Source organism: Cherax quadricarinatus, chromosome 59 (genome assembly GCF_038502225.1).
Source record: "Cherax quadricarinatus isolate ZL_2023a chromosome 59, ASM3850222v1, whole genome shotgun sequence".
Taxonomy (NCBI): Eukaryota; Metazoa; Arthropoda; class Malacostraca; order Decapoda; family Parastacidae; genus Cherax; species Cherax quadricarinatus.
Genome location: NC_091350.1, coordinates 7741577 through 7762010, shown reverse-complemented (window position 1 = coordinate 7762010; position 20434 = coordinate 7741577). Strand labels below are relative to the sequence as shown.

At 39.9% G+C, this 20434-nt stretch overlaps 1 protein-coding gene across 2 annotated transcripts in view; it reads right to left on the bottom strand.

The window, feature by feature from the left end:
• Nucleotides 1-20434, bottom strand: part of LOC128698710 (protogenin) — an 865689-nt gene that overhangs the window by 110096 nt on the left and 735159 nt on the right. For both annotated transcript variants that reach the window (XM_070097691.1, XM_070097692.1), the window contains 3 exons: nt 20188-20418; nt 17089-17224; nt 12841-12977 (listed from right to left, as the gene is read on the bottom strand). In XM_070097691.1, coding sequence (XP_069953792.1) covers nt 12841-12977; nt 17089-17224; nt 20188-20418 — 504 coding nt within the window. The remainder of the gene's footprint in view (nt 1-12840; nt 12978-17088; nt 17225-20187; nt 20419-20434) is intronic.

Genomic DNA, 20434 nt, shown 5'->3' with positions numbered 1-20434 from the left:
ACATGATCGAAGTATACAAGTGGAAGATGGGTATTAACAATGGGATATAAATAAGGTCTTGAGGATATCTCTCCAAGAGAGAACCTGCAATAATGGATTCAAATTAGATAAGTTTAGATTTAGAAAGGATATAGGAAAGTACTGGTTTGATAATAGGGTAGTTGATATGTGAAATGGTCTTCCTAGTAGGGTTATCGAAGCTAAAACCTTGGGTAATTTCAAATTTAGGTTGGATAAGAAAGCCTAGGGAATGAATGGATTTGTCAGTTAAAAACAGAGTAGGGGAGTTAGTAGATGGGGAGATGGAGGTATTGGGTAGAAGGCGGGAATATTTTGAGGAACTTTTAAATGTCGACGAAGAAAGGGAGGCGGTAATTTCATGCACTGGACAGGGAGGTATACCATCTTTTAGGAGTGAAGAAGAGCAGGATGTGAGTGTGGGGGAGGTGCACGAGGCATTACGTAGAATGAAAGGGGGTAAAGTAGCTGGAACTGACGGGATCATGACAGAAATGTTAACAGCAGGGGGGATACAGTGTTGGAGTGGTTGGTATTTTTGTTTAATAAATGTATGAAAGAGGGGAAGGTACCTAGGGATTGGCAGACAGCATGTATAATTCCTTTATATAAAGGGAAAGGGGACAAAAGAGATTGTAAAAATTATAGAGGAATAAGTTTACTGAGTTCTAGGTAGTAGGTTGGTAGACAGCAACCACCCAGGGAGGTACTACCGTCCTGCTAAGTGAGTGTAAAACGGAAGCCTGTAATTGTTTTACATGATGGAAGGATTGCTGGTGTCTTTTTTCTGTCTCATAAACATGCAAGATTTCAGGTACATCTTTCTACTTCTACTTACACTTAGGGCACACTACACATATATGTACAAGCATATATATACATACCCCTCTGGGTTTTCTTCTATTTTCTTTCTAGTTCTTTTTTTTTTTTTTTATTATCACTCCATCACTGTCTTGCCAGAAGGGTGCTTTACACTACAGTTTTTAAACTGCAACATAAACACCCCTCCTTCAGAGTGCAGGCACTGTACTTCCCATCTCCAGGACTCAAGTCCGGCCTGCCGGTTTCCCTGAACCCCTTCATAAATGTTACTTTGCTCACACTCCAACAGCACATCAAGTATTAAAAACCATTCGTCTCCATTCACTCCTATCAAACACGCTCACGCACGCCTGCTGGAAGTCCAAGCCCCTCGCACACAAAACCTCCTTTACCCCCTCCCTCCAACCTTTCCTAGGCCGACCCCTACCCCGCCTTCCTTCCACTACAGACTGATACACTCTTGAAGTCATTCTGTTTCGCTCCATTCTCTCTACATGTCCGAACCACCTCAACAACCCTTCCTCAGCCCTCTGGACAACAGTTTTGGTAAGCCCGCACCTACTCCTAACTTCCAAACTATGAATTCTCTGCATTATATTCACACCACACATTGCCCTCAGACATGACATCTCCACTGCCTCCAGCCTTCTCCTCGCTGCAACATTCATCACCCATGCTTCACACCCATAAAAGAGTGTTGGTAAAACTATACTCTCATACATTCCCCTCTTTGCCTCCAAGGACAAAGTTCTTTGTCTCCACAGACTCCTAAGTGCACCACTCACCCTTTTCCCCTCATCAATTCTATGATTCACCTCATCCTTCATAGACCCATCCGCTGACATGTCCACTCCCAAATATCTGAATACATTCACCTCCTTCATACTCTCTCCCTCCAATCTGATATCCAATCTTTCATCACCTAATATTTTTGTTATCCTCATAACCTTACTCTTTCCTGTATTCACTTTTAATTTTCTTCTTTTGCACACCCTACCAAATTCATCCACCAATCTCTGCAACTTCTCTTCAGAATCTCCCAAGAGCACAGTGTCATCAGCAAAGAGCAACTGTGACAACTCCCACTTTATGTGTGATTCCTTATCTTTTAACTCCACGCCTCTTGTCAAGACCCTCGCATTTACTTCTCTTACAACCCCATCCACAAATATATTAAACAACCATCCCTGTCTAACGCCTACTTTTACTGGGAAACAATTTCCCTCTTTCCTATGTACTCTAACTTGAGCCTCACTATCCTCGTAAAAACTCTTCACTGCTTTCAGTAACCTACCTCCTACACCATACGCCTGCAACATCTGCCACACTGCCCCCCTATCCACCCTGTCATACGCCTTTTCCAAATCCATAAATGCCACAAAGACCTCTTTAGCCTTATCTAAATACTGTTCACTTATATGTTTCACTGTAAACACCTGGTCCACACACCCCCTACCTTTCCTAAAGCCTCCTTGTTCATCTGCTATCCTATTCTCAGTCTTATTTTTAATTCTTTCAATAATAACTCTACCATACACTTTACCAGGTATACTCAACAGACTTATTCCCCTATAATTTTTGCACTCTCTTTTGTCCCCTTTGCCTTTATACAAAGGAACTATGCATGCTCTCTGCCAATCCCTAGGTACCTTACCCTCTTCCATACATTTATTAAATAATTGCACCAACCACTCCAAAACTATATCCCCACCTGCTTTTAACATTTCTATCTTTATCCCATCAATCCCGGCTGCCTTACCCCCTTTCATTTTACCTACTGCCTCACGAACTTCCCCCACACTCACAACTGGCTCTTCCTCACTCCTACAAGATGTTATTCCTCCTTGCCCTATACACGAAATCACAGCTTCCCTATCTTCATCAACATTTAACAATTCCTCAAAATATTCCCTCCATCTTCCCAATACCTCTAACTCTCCATTTAATAACTCTCCTCTCCTATTTTTAACTGACAAATCCATTTGTTCTCTAGGTTTCCTTAACTTGTTAATCTCACTCCAAAACTTTTTCTTATTTTCAACAAAATTTGTTGATAACATCTCACCCACTCTCTCATTTGCTCTCTTTTTACATCGCTTCACCACTCTCTTAACCTCTCTCTTTTTCTCCATATACTCTTCCCTCCTTGCATCACTTCTACTTTGTAAAAACTTCTCATATGCTAACTTTTTCTCCCTTACTACTCTCTTTACATCATCATTCCACCAATTGCTCCTCTTCCCTCCCGCACCCACTTTCCTGTAACCACAAACTTCTGCTGAACACTCTAACACTACATTTTTAAACCTACCCCATACCTCTTTGACCCCATTGCCTATGCTCTCATTAGCCCATCTATCCTCCAATAGCTGTTTATATCTTTCCCTAACTGCCTCCTCTTTTAGTTTATAAACCTTCACCTCTCTCTTCCCTGATGCTTCTATTCTCCTTGTATCCCTTCTACCTTTTACTCTCAGTGTAGCTACAACTAGAAAGTGATCTGATATATCTGTGGCCCCTCTATAAACATGTACATCCTGAAGTCTACTTAACAGTCTTTTATCTACCAATACATAATCCAACAAACTACTGTCATTTTGCCCTACATCATATCTTGTATACTTATTTATCCTCTTTTTCTTAAAATATGTATTACCTATAACTAAGCCCCTTTCTATACAAAGTTCAATCAAAGGGCTCCCATTATCATTTACACCTGGCACCCCAAACTTACCTACCACACCCTCTCTAAAAGTTTCTCCTACTTTAGCATTCAGGTCCCCTACCACAATTACTCTCTCACTTGGTTCAAAGGCTCCTATACATTCACTTAACATCTCCCAAAATCTCTCTCTCTCCTCTGCATTCCATTTTTCTCCAGGTGCGTACACGCTTATTATGACCCACTTCTTGCATCCAACCTTTACTTTAATCCACATAATTCTTGTATTTACACATTCACGTTCTCTTTTCTCCTTCCATAACTGATCATTCAACATTACTGCTACCCCTTCCTTTGCTCTAACTCTCTCAGATACTCCAGATTTAATCCCATTTATTTCCCCCCACCGAAACTCCCCTACCCCCTTCAGCTTTGTTTCGCTTAGGGCCAGGACATCCAACTTCTTTTCATTCATAACATCAGCAATCATCTGTTTCTTGTCATCTGCACTACATCCACGCACATTCAAGCATCCCAGTTTTATAAAGTTTTTCTTCTTCTCTTTTTTAGTAAATGTCTACAGGAGAAGGGGTTACTAGCCCATTGCTCCCGGCATTTTAGTCGCCTCATACGACACGCATGGCTTACGGAGGAAAGATTTTTTTTCCACTTCCCCATGGACAATAGAAGAAATAAAGAAGAACAAGAGCTATGTAGAAAAAGGAGAAAAACCTAGATGTATATATATATATATATATATATATGCATGTGCATGTCTGTGAAGTGTGACCAAAGTGTAAGTAGGAGTAGCAAGATATCCCTGTTATCTAGCGTGTTTATGAGACAGAAAAAGACACCAGCAATCCTACCATCATGCAAAACAGTTACAGGTTTCTGTTTCACAGTCATCTGGCAGGACGGTAGTACTTCCCTGGGTGGTTGCTGTCTACCAACCTACTACCTAGTTCTTATTCTTGTTTATTTCCTCTTATCTCCATGGGGAAGTGGAATAGAATTCTTCCTCCGTAAGCCATGCGTGTTGTAAGAGGCGACTAAAATGCCAGGAGCAAGGGACTAGTAACCTCTTCTCCTGTATATATTACTAAATGAAAAAGGAGAAACTTTCGTTTTTCCTTTTGGGCCACCCCGCCTCAGTGGGATACGGCCGGTGTGTTGAAAGAAGAAGAATATATATACATACCCCTCTGAGTTTTCTTCTATTTTCTTTCTAGTTCTTGTTCTTGTTTATTTATCTCCATAGAGAAGTAGAACAGAATTCTTCCTCCGTAAGCCATGCGTGTTGTAAGAGGCGACTAAAATGACGGGAGCAAGGGGCTAGTAACCCCTTCTCCCGTATAAATTACTAAATTTAAAAAGAGAAACTTTTGTTTTTCTTTTTGGGCCACCCTGCCTCGGTGGGATACCGCCGGTTTGTTGAAAGAAAGAAGAAGTTTACCAAGTATACCAGGAAAAGTGTATGGTAGGGTTATTATTGAAAGAATTAGAGGCAAGACAGAATGCAGGACTGCGATGAGCAGAGAGGTTTTAGAGTGGGTAGGGGATGTGTAGATCAAGTGTTTACATTGAAGCATATATGTGAACAGTATTTAGATAAAGGCAGGGAAGTTTTCATTGTATTTACGGATTTAGAAAAGGCATATGAGAGAGTGGAAAGGGGAGCAATGTGGCAGATGTTGCAAGTATACATGGAATAGGTAGTAAGTTACTAAATGCTGTAAAAAGTTTTTATGAGGATAGCGAGGCTCAGGTTAGGGTGTGTAGAAGAGAGGGAGACTACCTCCCAGTAAAGGTGGGTCTTAGACAGGGATGTGTAATGTCACCATGGTTGTTTAATATATTTATAGATGGGGTTGTAAAAGAAGTAAATGCTAGGATGTTAGGGAGAGGGGTGGGATTAAATTATGGGGAATCAAATACAAAATGGGAATTGACACAGCTACTTTTTTGCTGATGATACTGTGCTTATGGGAGATTCTAAAGAAAAGTTGCAAAGGTTAGTAAACAAGTCTGGGATTGTGTGTAAAGGTAGAAAGTTGAAAGTGAACATAGAAAAGAGTAAGGTGATGAGGGTATCAAATGATTTAGACAAAGAAAAATTGGATATCAAATTGAGAGGAAGAGTATGGAAGAAGTGAATGTTTTCAGATACAGTAGACCCCGCCTTACGAACGCATCGCCTTATGTTAAATCCGCCATACGAAGCATCTGAACGCAAAAATTTTGCCTTGCCTCATGATAAAAAACTCGCCTTACGTGATTCATCTGGGATGCGTCCCACGTGTGGCCTCAGCACCAATGTTAACAAGCCAGCCAGTGCGGTCACATCTACGCATACATTCGGTACATTTCACATTATCCCAGTGCTTTTAGTGCTTGTAACTGCAAAATAAGTCACCATGGACCCCAAGAAAGCTTCAAGTGCCATCCCTGTGGTAAAAAGGGCGAGAATTAGTATGGAATTGAAAAAACAGATTAATGAAATGTGTGCAAAGTGGGTTGAACTGCAAATCTTTATGGATGAAAATCACCCTGACACAGCTACTGCAAGCCGTGTTGGCAACCTTTACAATGACAATGTTATGACCCATTTTAGAAAAGTCTTAAAGGAACAGGGGGTACAGAGCTCTATGGACAGATTTGTTGTGCAACAGAGGTCCAGTGACTCTCAAGCTGGTCCTAGTGACATTAAAAGAAGAAGGGAAGTAACCCCAGAAAAGGACTTGCTACCTCAAGTCCTAATGGAAGGGGATTTCCCTTCTAAACACTAATAACTTCCACACTCTCCCCTCCTCCCATCCCATCAATCATCACCAGATCTTCAATAAAGGTAAGTGTCATGTGTATTCTATTCTTAGTAGAGTAGTAATTGTGCATGTCTTCTTCAGTTTGTGTGTATTAAAATTAATATTTCATGCGGTAAAATTTTTTTTTTCATACTTTGGGGTGTCAGGAACGGATTAATTTGATTTCCATTATTTCTTATGGGGAAAATTAATTCGCCTTACGATAATTTCGGGTTTCGATGAGCTCTCAGGAACGGATTAATATCATAAGGCAGGGGTCCACTGTATTTTGGAGTTGACGTGTCAGCGGATGGATGTATGAAGGATGAGGTTAACATAGAATTGATGAAGGAAAAAAGGTGAGTGGTGCATTGAGGTATATGTGGAGTCAAAAAACGTTATCTATGGAGGCAAAGAAGGGATGTATGAAAGTACAGTGGCACCAACACTCTTATATGGGTGTGAAGCTTGGGTTGTAAACGCTGCAGTGAGGAGGCAGTTGAAGGCGGTGATGTCCTGTCTAAGGGCAATATGTGGTGTAAATATTATGCAGAGAATTCGGAGTGTGGAGATTAGGAGAAGGTGTGGAGTTAATAAAAGTATTAGTCAGAGGGCTGAAGAGGGTTTGTTGAGATGGTTTGGTCATTTCGAGAGAATGGATCAAAGTAGAATGTCATGGAGAGCATATAAATCCGTAGGGGATGGAAGGCTGAGTAGGGGTTGTCCTTGAAAAGGTTAGAGGGAGGGGGTAAAGGAGGTTTTGTGGGCAAGGGGCTTGCGTGAGCGTGTTAGATAGGAGTGAATGGAGACGAATGGTATTTGGGACCTGACGAGCTGTTGGAGTGTGAGCAGGGTAATATTTAGTGAAGGGATTCAGGAAAACCAGTTATTTTTATATAGCTGAACTTGAGTACTGGAAATGGGAAGTACAATGCCTGCACTTTAAAGGAGGGGTTTGGGATATTGGCAGTTAGGAGGGATATGTTGTGTATCTTTATACGTACATGCTTCTAAACTGTTGTATTCTGAGCACCTCTGCAAAAACAGTGATTATGTGTGAGTGAGGTGAAAGTGTTGAATGATGATGAAAGTATTTTCTTTTTGGGAATTTTCTTTCTTTTTGGGTCACCGTGCCTTGGTGGGAGACAGCTAACTTTTTATAAAAAAAAAAAATTATATGGGTGAGAGGAGTTGGATTTGAGTAGGTCTTGCACATGAGTAAATAGAATTTTTTTTTTTTTTTTTTCAACAAGTCGGCCGTCTCCCACCAAGGCAGGGTGACCCAAAAAAGAAAGAAAATCCCCAAAAAGAAAATACTTTCATCATCATTCAATACTTTCACCACACTCACACATTATCACTGTTTTTGCAGAGGTGCTCAGAATACAACAGTTTAGAAGCATACACATATAAAGATACACAACACATCCCTCCAAACTGCCAATATCCCAAACCCCTCCTTTAAAGTGCAGGCATTGTACTTCACATTTCCAGGACTCAAGTCCGACTATATGAAAATAACCGGTTTCCCCGAATCCCTTCACTAAATATTACCCTGCTCACACCCCAACAGATCGTCAGGTCCCAAGTACCATTCGTCTCCATTCACTCCTATCAAACACACTCACGCATGCTTGCTGGAAGTCCAAGCCCCTTGCCCACAAAACCTCCTTTACCCCCTCTCTCCAACCCTTTCGAGGACGACCCCTACCCCGCCTTCCTTCCCCTATAGATTTATATGCTTTCCATGTCATTCTACTTTGATCCATTCTCTCTAAATGACCAAACCACCTCAACAACCCCTCTTCTGCCCTCTGACTAATACTCTTATTAACTCCACACCTTTTCCTAATTTCCACACTCTGAATTTTCTGCATAATATCTACACCACACATTGCCCTTAAACAGGACATCTCCACTGCCTCCAACCGTCTCCTCGCTGCTGCATTTACCACCCAATCTTCACACCCATATAAGAGTGTTGGTACTACTATACTTTCATACATTCCCTTCTTTGCCTCCATAGATAACGTTTTTTTGACTCCACATATACCTCAACGCACCACTCACCTTTTTTCCCTCATCAATTCTATGATTAACCTCATCCTTCAAAAATCCATCCGCCAACACGTCAACTCCCAAGTATCTGAAAATATTCACTTCTTCCATACTCCTCCTCCCCAATTTGATATCCAATTTTTCTTTATCTAAATCATTTGATACCCTCATCACCTTACTCTTTTCTATGTTCACTTTCAACTTTCTACCTTTACACACATTACCAAACTCATCCACTAACCTTTGCAATTTTTCTTTAGAATCTCCCATAAGCACAGTATCATCAGCAAAAAGTAACTGTGTCAATTCCCATTTTGAATTTGATTCCCCAAAATTTAATCCCACCCCTCTTCCGAACACCCTAGCATTTACTTCCTTTACAACCCCATCTATAAATATATTAAACAACCATGGTGACATTACACATCCCTGTCTAAGACCTACTTTTACTGGGAAGTACTCTCCCTCTCTTCTACACACCCTAACCTGAGCCTCGTTATCCTCATAAAAACTCTTTACAGCATTTAATAACTTACAACATCTGCCACATTGCTCCTCTATCCACTCTATCATATGCCTTTTCTAAATCCATAAATGCAATAAAAACTTCCCTACCTTTATCTAAATACTGTTCACATATATGCTTCAATGTAAACACTTGATCTACACATCCCCTACCCACTCTGAAACCTCCTTGTTCATCCGCAATCCTACATTCTGTCTTACCTCTAATTCTTTCAATTATAACCCTACCGTACACTTTTCCTGGTATATTCAGTAAACTTATTCCTCTATAATTTTTACATTCTCTTTTGTCCTCTTTCCCTTTATATAAAGGGACTATACATGCTCTCCGCCAATCCCTAGGTACCTTCCCCTCTTTCATACATTTATTAAACAAAAGTACCAACCACTCCAACACTATATCCTCCCCTGCTTTTAACATTTCTGTCATGATCCCATCAGTTCCAGCTGCTTTACCCCCTTTCATTCTACGTAATGCCTCACGTACCTCCCCCACACTTACATTCTGCTCTACTTCACTCCTAAAAGATGGTATACCTCCCTGACCAGTGCATGAAATTACTGCCTCTCTTTCTTCCTTAACATTTAAAAGTTCCTCAAAATATTCTCGCCATCTACCTAATACCTCCATCTCCCCATCTACTAACTCCCCTACTCTGTTTTGAACTGACAAATCCATACTTTCCCTAGGCTTTCTTAACTTGTTTAACTCACTCCAAAAATTTTTCTTATTTTCATTAAAATTTCTTGACAGTGCCTCTCCCACTCTATCATCTGCTCTCCTTTTGCACTCTCTTTACCTTTCTTTTACTCTCCATATACTCTGCTCTTCTTATAACACTTCTGCTTTGTAAAAACCTCTCATAAGCTACCTTTTTCTCTTTTATCACACCCTTAACTTCATCATTCCACCAATCACTCCTCTTTCCTCCTGCCCCCACCCTCCTATACCCACAAACTTCTGCCCCACATTCTAATACTGCATTTTTAAAACTATTCCAACCCTCTCCAACCCCCCCCACTACTCATCTTTGCACTAGTCCACCTTTCTGCCAATAGTCGCTTATATCTCACCTGAACTTCCTCCTCCCTTAGTTTATACACTTTCACCTCCCTCTTACTTGTTGTTGCCACCTTCCTCTTTTCCCATCTACCTCTTACTCTAACTGTAGCTACAACTAAATAATGATCCGATATAACTGTTGCCCCTCTATAAACTTGTACATCCTGGAGCCTACCCATCAACCTTTTATCCACCAATACATAATCTAATAAACTACTTTCATTACGTGCTACATCATACCTTGTATATTTATTTATCCTTTTTTTCATAAAATATGTATTACTTATTACCAAATCTCTTTCTACACATAGCTCAATTAAAGGCTCCCCATTTACATTTACCCCTGGCACCCCAAATTTACCTACTACTCCCTCTATAACATTTTTACCCACTTTAGCATTGAAATCCCCAACCACCATTACTCTCGCACTTGATTCAAAACTCCCCACGCATTCACTCAACATTTCCCAAAATCTCTCTCTCTCCTCTACACTTCTCTCTTCTCCAGGTGCATACACGCTTATTATAACCCACTTTTCACATCCAATCTTTATTTTACTCCACATAATCCTTGAACTAATACATTTGTAGTCCCTCTTTTCCTGCCATAGCTTATCTTTCAACATTATTGCTACTCCTTCCTTAGCTCTAACTCTATTTGAAACCCCTGACCTAATCCCATTTATTCCTCTCCATTGAAACTCTCCCACTCCCTTCAGCTTTGTTTCACTTAAAGCCAGGACATCCAGCTTCTTCTCATTCATAACATCCACAATCATCTCTTTCTTATCATTTGCACAACATCCATGCACATTCAGACTTCCCACTTTGACAATTTTCTTCTTCTTATTCTTTTTAGTAATCTTTGCAGGAAAAGGGGTTACTAGCCCATTGTTCCCGGCATTTTAGTTGACTTTTACAACCTGCATGGCTTACGGAGGAAAGATTCTTATTCCACTTCCCCATGGATATAAAAGGAAAAGTAATAAGACCAAGAACTATTAAGATAAAATCAAAGAAAACTCAGATGAGTGTGTATAAATAAATGTGTACATGTATGTGTAGTGTGACCTAAGTGTAAGTAGAAGTAGCAAGACATACCTGTAACCTTGCATATTTATGAGACAGACAAAAGACATCAGCTTATTTCTTGGGTAGTAGTGAAAATTGGGTTGGGCAAATATTTTGTTAGTGGGATAAATTGTGAAAGATCTACCTAGTATGGGCCAACAAGCCTGCTGCAGTGTTCTTCCTTTCTTATGTCCTTAAATGCTACCCAAGCAATAAGCTTTGAGAATTCTATTTACTCATGTGCAAGTCCCACTCAAATCCAACCCCTCTCACTTATGTATTTATCCAACCTAAATTTGAAACTACCCAAGGTTTTAGCTTCAATAACCCTACTAGGCAGACTGTTCCGTTCATCAACTACCCTATTGCCAAACCAATCCTTTCCTATATACTTTCTAAATCTAAACTTGTCTAATTTTAATTCATTACTGCGGGTTCTCTCTTGGAGAGAGATCCTCAAGACCTTATTTATATCCCCTTTATTAATACCCATCTTCCACTTATACACTTCGATCATGTCTCCCCTCATTCTTCGTCTATCAAGTGAATGTAATTTAAGGGTCTTCAATCTTTCTTCAAAAAGAAGATTTCTAATGCTATGTATTAATTTAGTCATTCTACGCTAAATGTTTTCTAATGAATTTATGTCCATTCTGTAATATGGAGACCAGAACTGAGCTGCGTAATCTAGGTGAGGCCTTACTAATGATATACGTATAAAGCTGTAATATAACCGCTGAACTTCTGTTGCTTACACTTCTTGATATAAATCCCAGTAATCTGTTTGCCTTGTTACATACACTTAGGCATTGCTGTCTTGGGCAACTGAGATCGTTTCTTCAAATCTACAGAGTTTTGTGGGGAATTATGCTTCTATCAATGTCATTCATCACCTTCAAAGCCCTCAACATAAATATGATTTGGCGGCTGGGAATTTAGCAGCTGGAAATTTGCAAATGTTCGAAGCCCACGAAAATGGAAAACGCGAATGTTGAGGGAGACCTATAATGTATATTAGAGCTGATTTCCTCTATTCTGCTTATTACAATACAGCCTCTCCTCACTTAACGACAGAGTTCCGTTCCTATGACCATGTCGTTAAATGAATTCGTCACTAACTGAGGAGCATGCAATAATAGCAGAGAGTTTGTGTCGACCATCTCTGATATTGTTTTACTGTCACCTTTTCTGGTATATTTTTAAATGTTTATACAGTAGTGTTCTGTATATTGTAATAAACAGAATAGAAGAAATCAGCACTAATACGACTCATCAGTAAACGAGTACGTCACTAAGTGAGGAGAGGCTGCTGGATACAGTACACTACTGTATAAACATTTAAAAATATAACAGAAATGCTATAAATGGTGAAAAGGTGACTTTAAAACAATATCAAAGATGGATGACACAAACCCACTATGATTATATTATACTCCTTGCTTAGCGACGAATTCATTTACCGATGTGGTCTTAGGAACGAAACTCCGTCGTTAAGTGAGGAGAGGCTGTATACAATGCCACTAATTGGTAAGGCATTTCATATACCAAAGAGACAGAAATGGTTGTTAAGTCACATAAACATTTCACACAATCATTTCTAAATTTAACTTCCTATTTTATTTGTTAAATGATTCAATAAAGGCAAAATATTTAAGTTTATACTTCATATTTATGACAAAATTAACAGTATCATTTGCTTATCCTGGCAATTTTTAATGACATGCCACTGATTAGAACTATAACAATCTACTAATACTTAAAATAATTACCTGATAAATATTCCAAAACCATGAAAATCCACTATTTTAAATAATTACCTGATAAATATTCCAAGTAGTGTTAGGAGGAAGGGTAGTGTTGGGGCTCGGAGGGAATGTGTGAACCACTTGCTCAGTGGCCCCACCATCACCATCTGCACTATAACCCTTAACCTGAACCTCATACCAGTCAGCCTCTGACAAAAAATAATCATTAAGTATACAAATTCCACACTTATGTCACATCAGAAAATTAGTAGTTTAATAAATAATTTCACTTTGGGAAATTCAATATTGATAAATTTATTAATTATTATTCCAATAGAGAACAGAATTCACAGTATATATCATGGATAGAACTTTTCATTACAACCTCTCCTCACTTAGCGACGTACTCATTTACCTACCACTCGGACTTACGACCAGCTCTCCAACCAGTATGCTAACCTAAGTAATGTATATTAGAGCTGATTTCCTCTATTCTGTTTATTACAGTATACAGTATATTACTGTATAGACATTAAAAATATACTAGAAATATTATAAATGATGCAAAGGTGACATTAAAAAAACGTCTGAAGATGATTGACACAAACCCACTACCAGTTGAGTATGCTCTTCACTTAATGACCAATTCACTTACCGGCCTTCTCTTAGGAATGGAACCCCATCATGTAGTGAGGAGAGGCTGTATTATTATTATTATTATATTATTATTATTATTATTATTATTATTATTATTATTATTATTATTATTATTTTTTTTTTTTTTCAACAAGTCGGTCGTGTATGCGTGTATGCACCTGGAGAAGAGAGGAATGCAGAGGAGAGAGAGAGATTTTGGGAGATGTTAAGTGAATGTATAGGAGCCTTTGAACCAAGTGAGAGAGTAATTGTGGTAGGGGACCTGAATGCTAAAGTAGGAGAAACTTTTAGAGAGGGTGTGGTAGGTAAGTTTGGGGTGCCAGGTGTAAATGATAATGGGAGCCCTTTGATTGAACTTTGTATAGAAAGGGGTTTAGTTATAGGTAATACATATTTTAAGAAAAAGAGGATAAATAAGTATACAAGATATGATGTAGGGCGAAATGACAGTAGTTTGTTGGATTATGTATTGGTAGATAAAAGACTGTTGAGTAGACTTCAGGATGTACATGTTTATAGAGGGGCCACAGATATATCAGATCACTTTCTAGTTGTAGCTACACTGAGAGTAAAAGGTAGATGGGATACAAGGAGAATAGAAGCATCAGGGAAGAGAGAGGTGAAGGTTTATAAACTAAAAGAGGAGGCAGTTAGGGTAAGATATAAACAGCTATTGGAGGATAGATGGGCTAATGAGAGCATAGGCAATGGGGTCGAAGAGGTATGGGGTAGGTTTAAAAATGTAGTGTTAGACTGTTCAGCAGAAGTTTGTGGTTACAGGAAAGTGGGTGCAGGAGGGAAGAGGAGTGATTGGTGGAATGATGATGTAAAGAGAGTAGTAAGGGAGAAAAAGTTAGCATATGAGAAGTTTTTACAAAGTAGAAGTGATGCAAGGAGGGAAGAGTATATGGAGAAAAAGAGAGAGGTTAAGAGAGTGGTGAAGCAATGTAAAAAGAGAGCAAATGAGAGAGTGGGTGAGATGTTATCAACAAATTTTGTTGAAAATAAGAAAAAGTTTTGGAGTGAGATTAACAAGTTAAGAAAGCCTAGAGAACAAATGGATTTGTCAGTTAAAAATAGGAGAGGAGAGTTATTAAATGGAGAGTTAGAGGTATTGGGAAGATGGAGGGAATATTTTGAGGAATTGTTAAATGTTGATGAAGATAGGGAAGCTGTGATTTCGTGTATAGGGCAAGGAGGAATAACATCTTGTAGGAGTGAGGAAGAGCCAGTTGTGAGTGTGGGGGAAGTTCGTGAGGCAGTAGGTAAAATGAAAGGGGGTAAGGCAGCCGGGATTGATGGGATAAAGATAGAAATGTTAAAAGCAGGTGGGGATATAGTTTTGGAGTGGTTGGTGCAATTATTTAATAAATGTATGGAAGAGGGTAAGGTACCTAGGGATTGGCAGAGAGCATACATAGTTCCTTTGTATAAAGGCAAAGGGGATAAAAGAGAGTGCAAAAATTATAGGGGGATAAGTCTGTTGAGTATACCTGGTAAAGTGTATGGTAGAGTTATAATTGAAAGAATTAAGAGTAAGACGGAGAATAGGATAGCAGATGAACAAGGAGGCTTTAGGAAAGGTAGGGGGTGTGTGGACCAGGTGTTTACAGTGAAACATATAAGTGAACAGTATTTAGATAAGGCTAAAGAGGTCTTTGTGGCATTTATGGATTTGGAAAAGGTGTATGACAGGGTGGATAGGGGGGCAATGTGGCAGATGTTGCAAGTGTATGGTGTAGGAGGTAGGTTACTGAAAGCAGTGAAGAGTTTTTACGAGGATAGTGAGGCTCAAGTTAGAGTATGTAGGAAAGAGGGAAATTTTTTCCCAGTAAAAGTAGGCCTTAGACAAGGATGTGTGATGTCACCGTGGTTGTTTAATATATTTATAGATAGGGTTGTAAGAGAAGTAAATGCGAGGGTCTTGGCAAGAGGCGTGGAGTTAAAAGATAAAGAATCACACATAAAGTGGGAGTTGTCACAGCTGCTCTTTGCTGATGACACTGTGCTCTTGGGAGATTCTGAAGAGAAGTTGCAGAGATTGGTGGATGAATTTGGTAGGGTGTGCAAAAGAAGAAAATTAAAGGTGAATACAGGAAAGAGTAAGGTTATGAGGATAACAAAGAGATTAGGTGATGAAAGATTGAATATCAGATTGGAGGGAGAGAGTATGGAGGAGGTGAACGTATTCAGATATTTGGGAGTGGATGTGTCAGCGGATGGGTCTATGAAAGATGAGGTGAATCATAGAATTGATGAGGGAAAAAGAGTGAGTGGTGCACTTAGGAGTCTGTGGAGACAAAGAACTTTGTCCTTGGAGGCAAAGAGGGGAATGTATGAGAGTATAGTTTTACCAACGCTCTTATATGGGTGTGAAGCGTGGGTGATGAATGTTGCAGCGAGGAGAAGGCTGGAGGCAGTGGAGATGTCATGTCTGAGGGCAATGTGTGGTGTGAATATAATGCAGAGAATTCGTGGTTTGGAAGTTAGGGGTAGGTGCGGGCTTACCAAAACTGTTGTCCAGAGGGCTGAGGAAGGGTTGTTGAGGTGGTTCGGACATGTAGAGAGAATGGAGCGAAACAGAATGACTTCAGAGTGTATCAGTCTGTAGTGGAAGGAAGGCGGGGTAGGGGTCGGCCTAGGAAAGGTTGGAGGGAGGGGGTAAAGGAGGTTTTGTGTGCGAGGGGCTTGGACTTCCAGCAGGCATGCGTGAGCGTGTTTGATAGGAGTGAATGGAGACAAATGGTTTTTAATACTTGACGTACTGTTGGAGTGTGAGCAAAGTAACATTTATGAAGGGATTCAGGGAAACCGGCAGGCCGGACTTGAGTCCTGGAGATGGGAAGTACAATGCCTGCACTCTGAAGGAGGGGTGTTAATGTTGCAGTTTAAAAACTGTAGTGTAAAGCACCCTTCTGGCAAGACAGTGATGGAGTGAATGATGGTGAAAGTTTTTCTTTTTCGGGCCACCCTGCCTTGGTGGGAATCGGCCAGTGTGATAATAATAATAATAATAATAATATTATTATTAAAGAGGAAGTGCTAAACTAGCAGGGGAGGTCATACAGTGCCTGGAGGAATGGGAGGTAAATCCGATTTGAGCCAAGGAAGGATCAGCTTCCAACTGAAATGAGTAATTTTTAATATATTTAATTGGAGTGTCAGATAAGCAGCAATTTACACAAAAAATAAATACATCAAGATACATCATATAAACCTCCATGGGGAAGTGGAACAGAATTCTTCCTCCGTAAGCCATGCGTGTTGTAAGAGGCGACTAAAATGCCGGGAGCAAGGGGCTAGTAACCCCTTCTCCCATATAAATTACTAAATTTAAGAGAAACTTTCGTTTTTCTTTTTGGGCCACCCTGCCTTGGTGGGATACGGCTGGTGTGTTGAAAGAAGAAATCATATAAATTTAGTCATAAGTATTGCTTCAATGCCTTGAAGCAGGTTAGGTTAGGTAAGGTAAGGTTCATCAGGAAACAGGACAAGTGTTTTCTGATGCAGGTCTTAATAAGATGATGACCCGCCATTGGAGCTTTTGGTCATCTGACCGAGGTTCAATTCCTTGCATCAGCAACCCCTTACTGGCATCAAGGAACCACTCTTGATGTTTTATATACAGAGAAAAATCACAAACTTTAATTTATGGTTATTTACCTAAACCAGTGATGGTGAATGATGTCTGTGTAGGAAGAAGAGTGATGGGACCCACCCACTGCCTGTCCTGGCGTCGATATTTTAACGTGTAACCTTCAACTTCAGCTGTATTCTCAGGAGGAAGCTTCCAATCAATCTGAAATTAGAGTATGTATTCAATATATTAAAATAATAATCAACCTGACAAGCTGTTGGAGTGTGAGCAGGGTAATATTTTGTGAAGGGATTCAGGGGAAACCAGTTAGCCGGACTTGAGTCCTGGAGGTGGGGAGTACAATGCCTGCACTTTAAAGGAAGCGTTTGGGATATTAGATGTTTGGAGTGGCATCTAAATTGTTGTATCTGGGTGCCTCTGCATAGACAGTGATTATGTGTGAATGATGGTGAATGTGTTGAATGATGGTGAAAATGTTTCTTTCCTTTTTTGGGTCACCATGCCTCGGTGGGAGACAGCCAATGTTCTGAAAAAAAAAATAATCAAATAGACTACATAGCTATCAACAAAAACGAAAAAATCTAATCTTACTAACTTATTCATAACAAAATATTTAAGTCAAATTTTATTTCCAAGAATTAGTATTGATTTAACTCTAGGACTATATTTTTCATACATTCTAAGGAAAAATCATTGTTACACAAAGCAATTTGGGCAGACTGAAACTAGCAATTACAAACAAGTATTTAGATTAAGACCTAGGTAGTAGGTTGGTAGACAGCAACCGCCCAGGGAGGTACTACCGTCCTGCCAAGTGAGTGTAAAACGAAAGCCTGTAATTGTTTTACATGATGGGAGGATTGCTGGTGTCCATTTTTCTGTCTCATAAACATGCAAGGTTTCAGGTATGTCTTGCTACTTCTACTTACACTTAAGTCACACTACACATACATGTACAAGCATATATATACACACCCCTCTAGGTTTTCTTCTATTTTCTTACTAGTTCTTGGTCTTGTTTATTTCCTCTTACCTCCATGGGGAAGTGGAACAGAATTCTTCCTCCGTAAGCCATGCGTGTTGCAAGAGGCGACTCAAATGCCAGGAGCAAGGGGCTAGTAACCCCTTCTCCTGTATATATTACTAAATGTAAAAGGAGAAGCTTTCGTTTTTCCTTTTGGGCCACCCCGCCTTGGTGGGATACGGCCGGTGTGTTGAAAGAAGAAGAAAAGGAGAAACTTTCGTTTTTCCTTTTGGGCCACCCCGCCTCGGTGGGATACGGGCGGTGTGTTGAAAGAAAGAAAGATTTAGATTAAGACTATAAAATAATTTAAGTTGTGTGTGACAGTTCAGTATGAAAAATTTCTATACATAAAGAAGGCAGCAACAGAATAAGCTAGAAGTTTAAGATAAAAATCACACAGTAAATATTTCTTCTTTCAACAAACTGGTGTATCCCACCGAGGCAGGGTGGCCCAAAAAGAAAAACAAAAGTTTCTCCTTTTACATTTAGTAATATACACTGGAGAAGGGGTTACTAGCCCCTTGCTCCTGGCATATTAGTCGCCTCTTACAACACACATGGCTTATGGAGGAAGAATTCTGTTCCACTTCCCCATGGATTGTTATATTTTGAATATTATGTCCAGTTCAAGGGATTTTTTTTTTTAGACAATATTTCTGAAGCTACTGGGAGATAAAAGGAGTTTTTCACCCAATTTTAGGTCATTTGATTTACTGTACATAAAGTGTTTATTCAGGTCGAGTCACACATGAAAAGTCGAAGATTCTGAAGAGAAGTTGCAGAGGTTGGTGGATGAATTTGGTAGGGTATGTAAAAGAAGAAAATTAAAAATGAATACAGGAAAGAGTAAGGTTATGAGGATAACAAAAAGATTAGGTGATGAAAGATTGGATATCGGATTGGAGGGAGAGAGTATGGAGGAGGTGAATGTATTCAGATATTTGGGAGTGGATGTGTCAGCAGATGGGTCTATGAAAGATGAGGTGAATCACAGAATTGATGAGGGGGAAAAGGGTGAGTGGTGCACTTAAGAGTCTGTGGAGACAAAGAACTTTGTCCTTGGAGGCAAAGAGGGGAATGTATGAGATTATAGTTTTACCAACGGGTGTGAAGCATGGGTGATGAATGTTGCAGCAAGGAGAAGGCTGGAGGCAGTGGAGATGTCATGTCTGAGGGCAATGTGTGGTGTGAATATAATGCAGAGAATTCGTAGTTTGGAAGTTAGGAGGAGGTGCGGGATTGCCAAAACTGTTGTCCAGAGGGCTGAGGAAGGGTTGTTTAGGTGGTTCGGACATGTCGAGAGAATGCAGCGAAACAGAATGACTTCAAGAGTGTATCGGTCTGTAGTGGAAGGAAGGCGGGGTAGGGGGTCGGCCTAGGAAAGGTTGGAGGGAGGGGGGTAAAGGAGGTTTTGTGTGCGAGGGACTTGGACTTCCAGCAGGCATGCGTGAGCGTGTTTGATAGGAGTGAATGGAGACAAATGGTTTTTAATACTTGACGTGCTGTTGGAGTGTGAGCAAAGTAACATTTATTAAGGGATTCAGGGAAACTGGCAGACTGGACTTGAATCCTGGAGATGGGAAGTACAGTGCCTGCACTCTGAAGGAGGGGTGTTAATGTTGCAGTTTAAAAATTGTAGTGTAAAGCACCCTTCTGGCAAGACAGTGATGGAGTGAATGATGGTGAAAGTTTTTCTTTCTTGGGCCACCCTGCCTTGGTGGGAATCAGCCAGTGTGTTAATAATAAAATAAAAAAAAAAATTATTTTTAGTCATGCTTATATGAGATATTGCAGCTCTCCATGAATTGTTGTAGGTGAGAGCTAATGCATGTATTGAGTGTTTTGTATATGTAATATGACAAGTTGTATGTGTGGCTACTTTGTTAAGTAAGTTTCAATCATTGAATAATAGAGGGTGTTCTGTCTGGAATCAGAGACTGACTGATTGTTCTACAGCAGATTGCTTTTATGTTATAACTGGATGATAAATAGATGGTTTGATGTTGTAAAATCCCATGCACATATTCCACAGATGCAATAAGAGTAGATTATGGCAGAATAAATACTGAGGAATGGATGCTACAAAGCTAGCTCTGCTCTCCATGCATACAAAACAAATTCTCCAGTTCCTCTGGCATACCTTTATTGCTAGCTTCTTAGAATCATCTTCTGAAGTTTCATTTATGACTTTCAAGGAAACAATTGGTGGCAAGGGGATATTCTTCTGATTACGGCTGGGCATCTTTTGGCGTATCCACGACAAGTCATTTTTTGTTGGATACCCAACCTTTGTCCCTGCTAAAACTTGCACTTCATATTTCTTACCAGGATGAAGGTCAGTAATCTCAAACTCATGAACATCAGCAGAGACCTGTGGTTAAATGTAA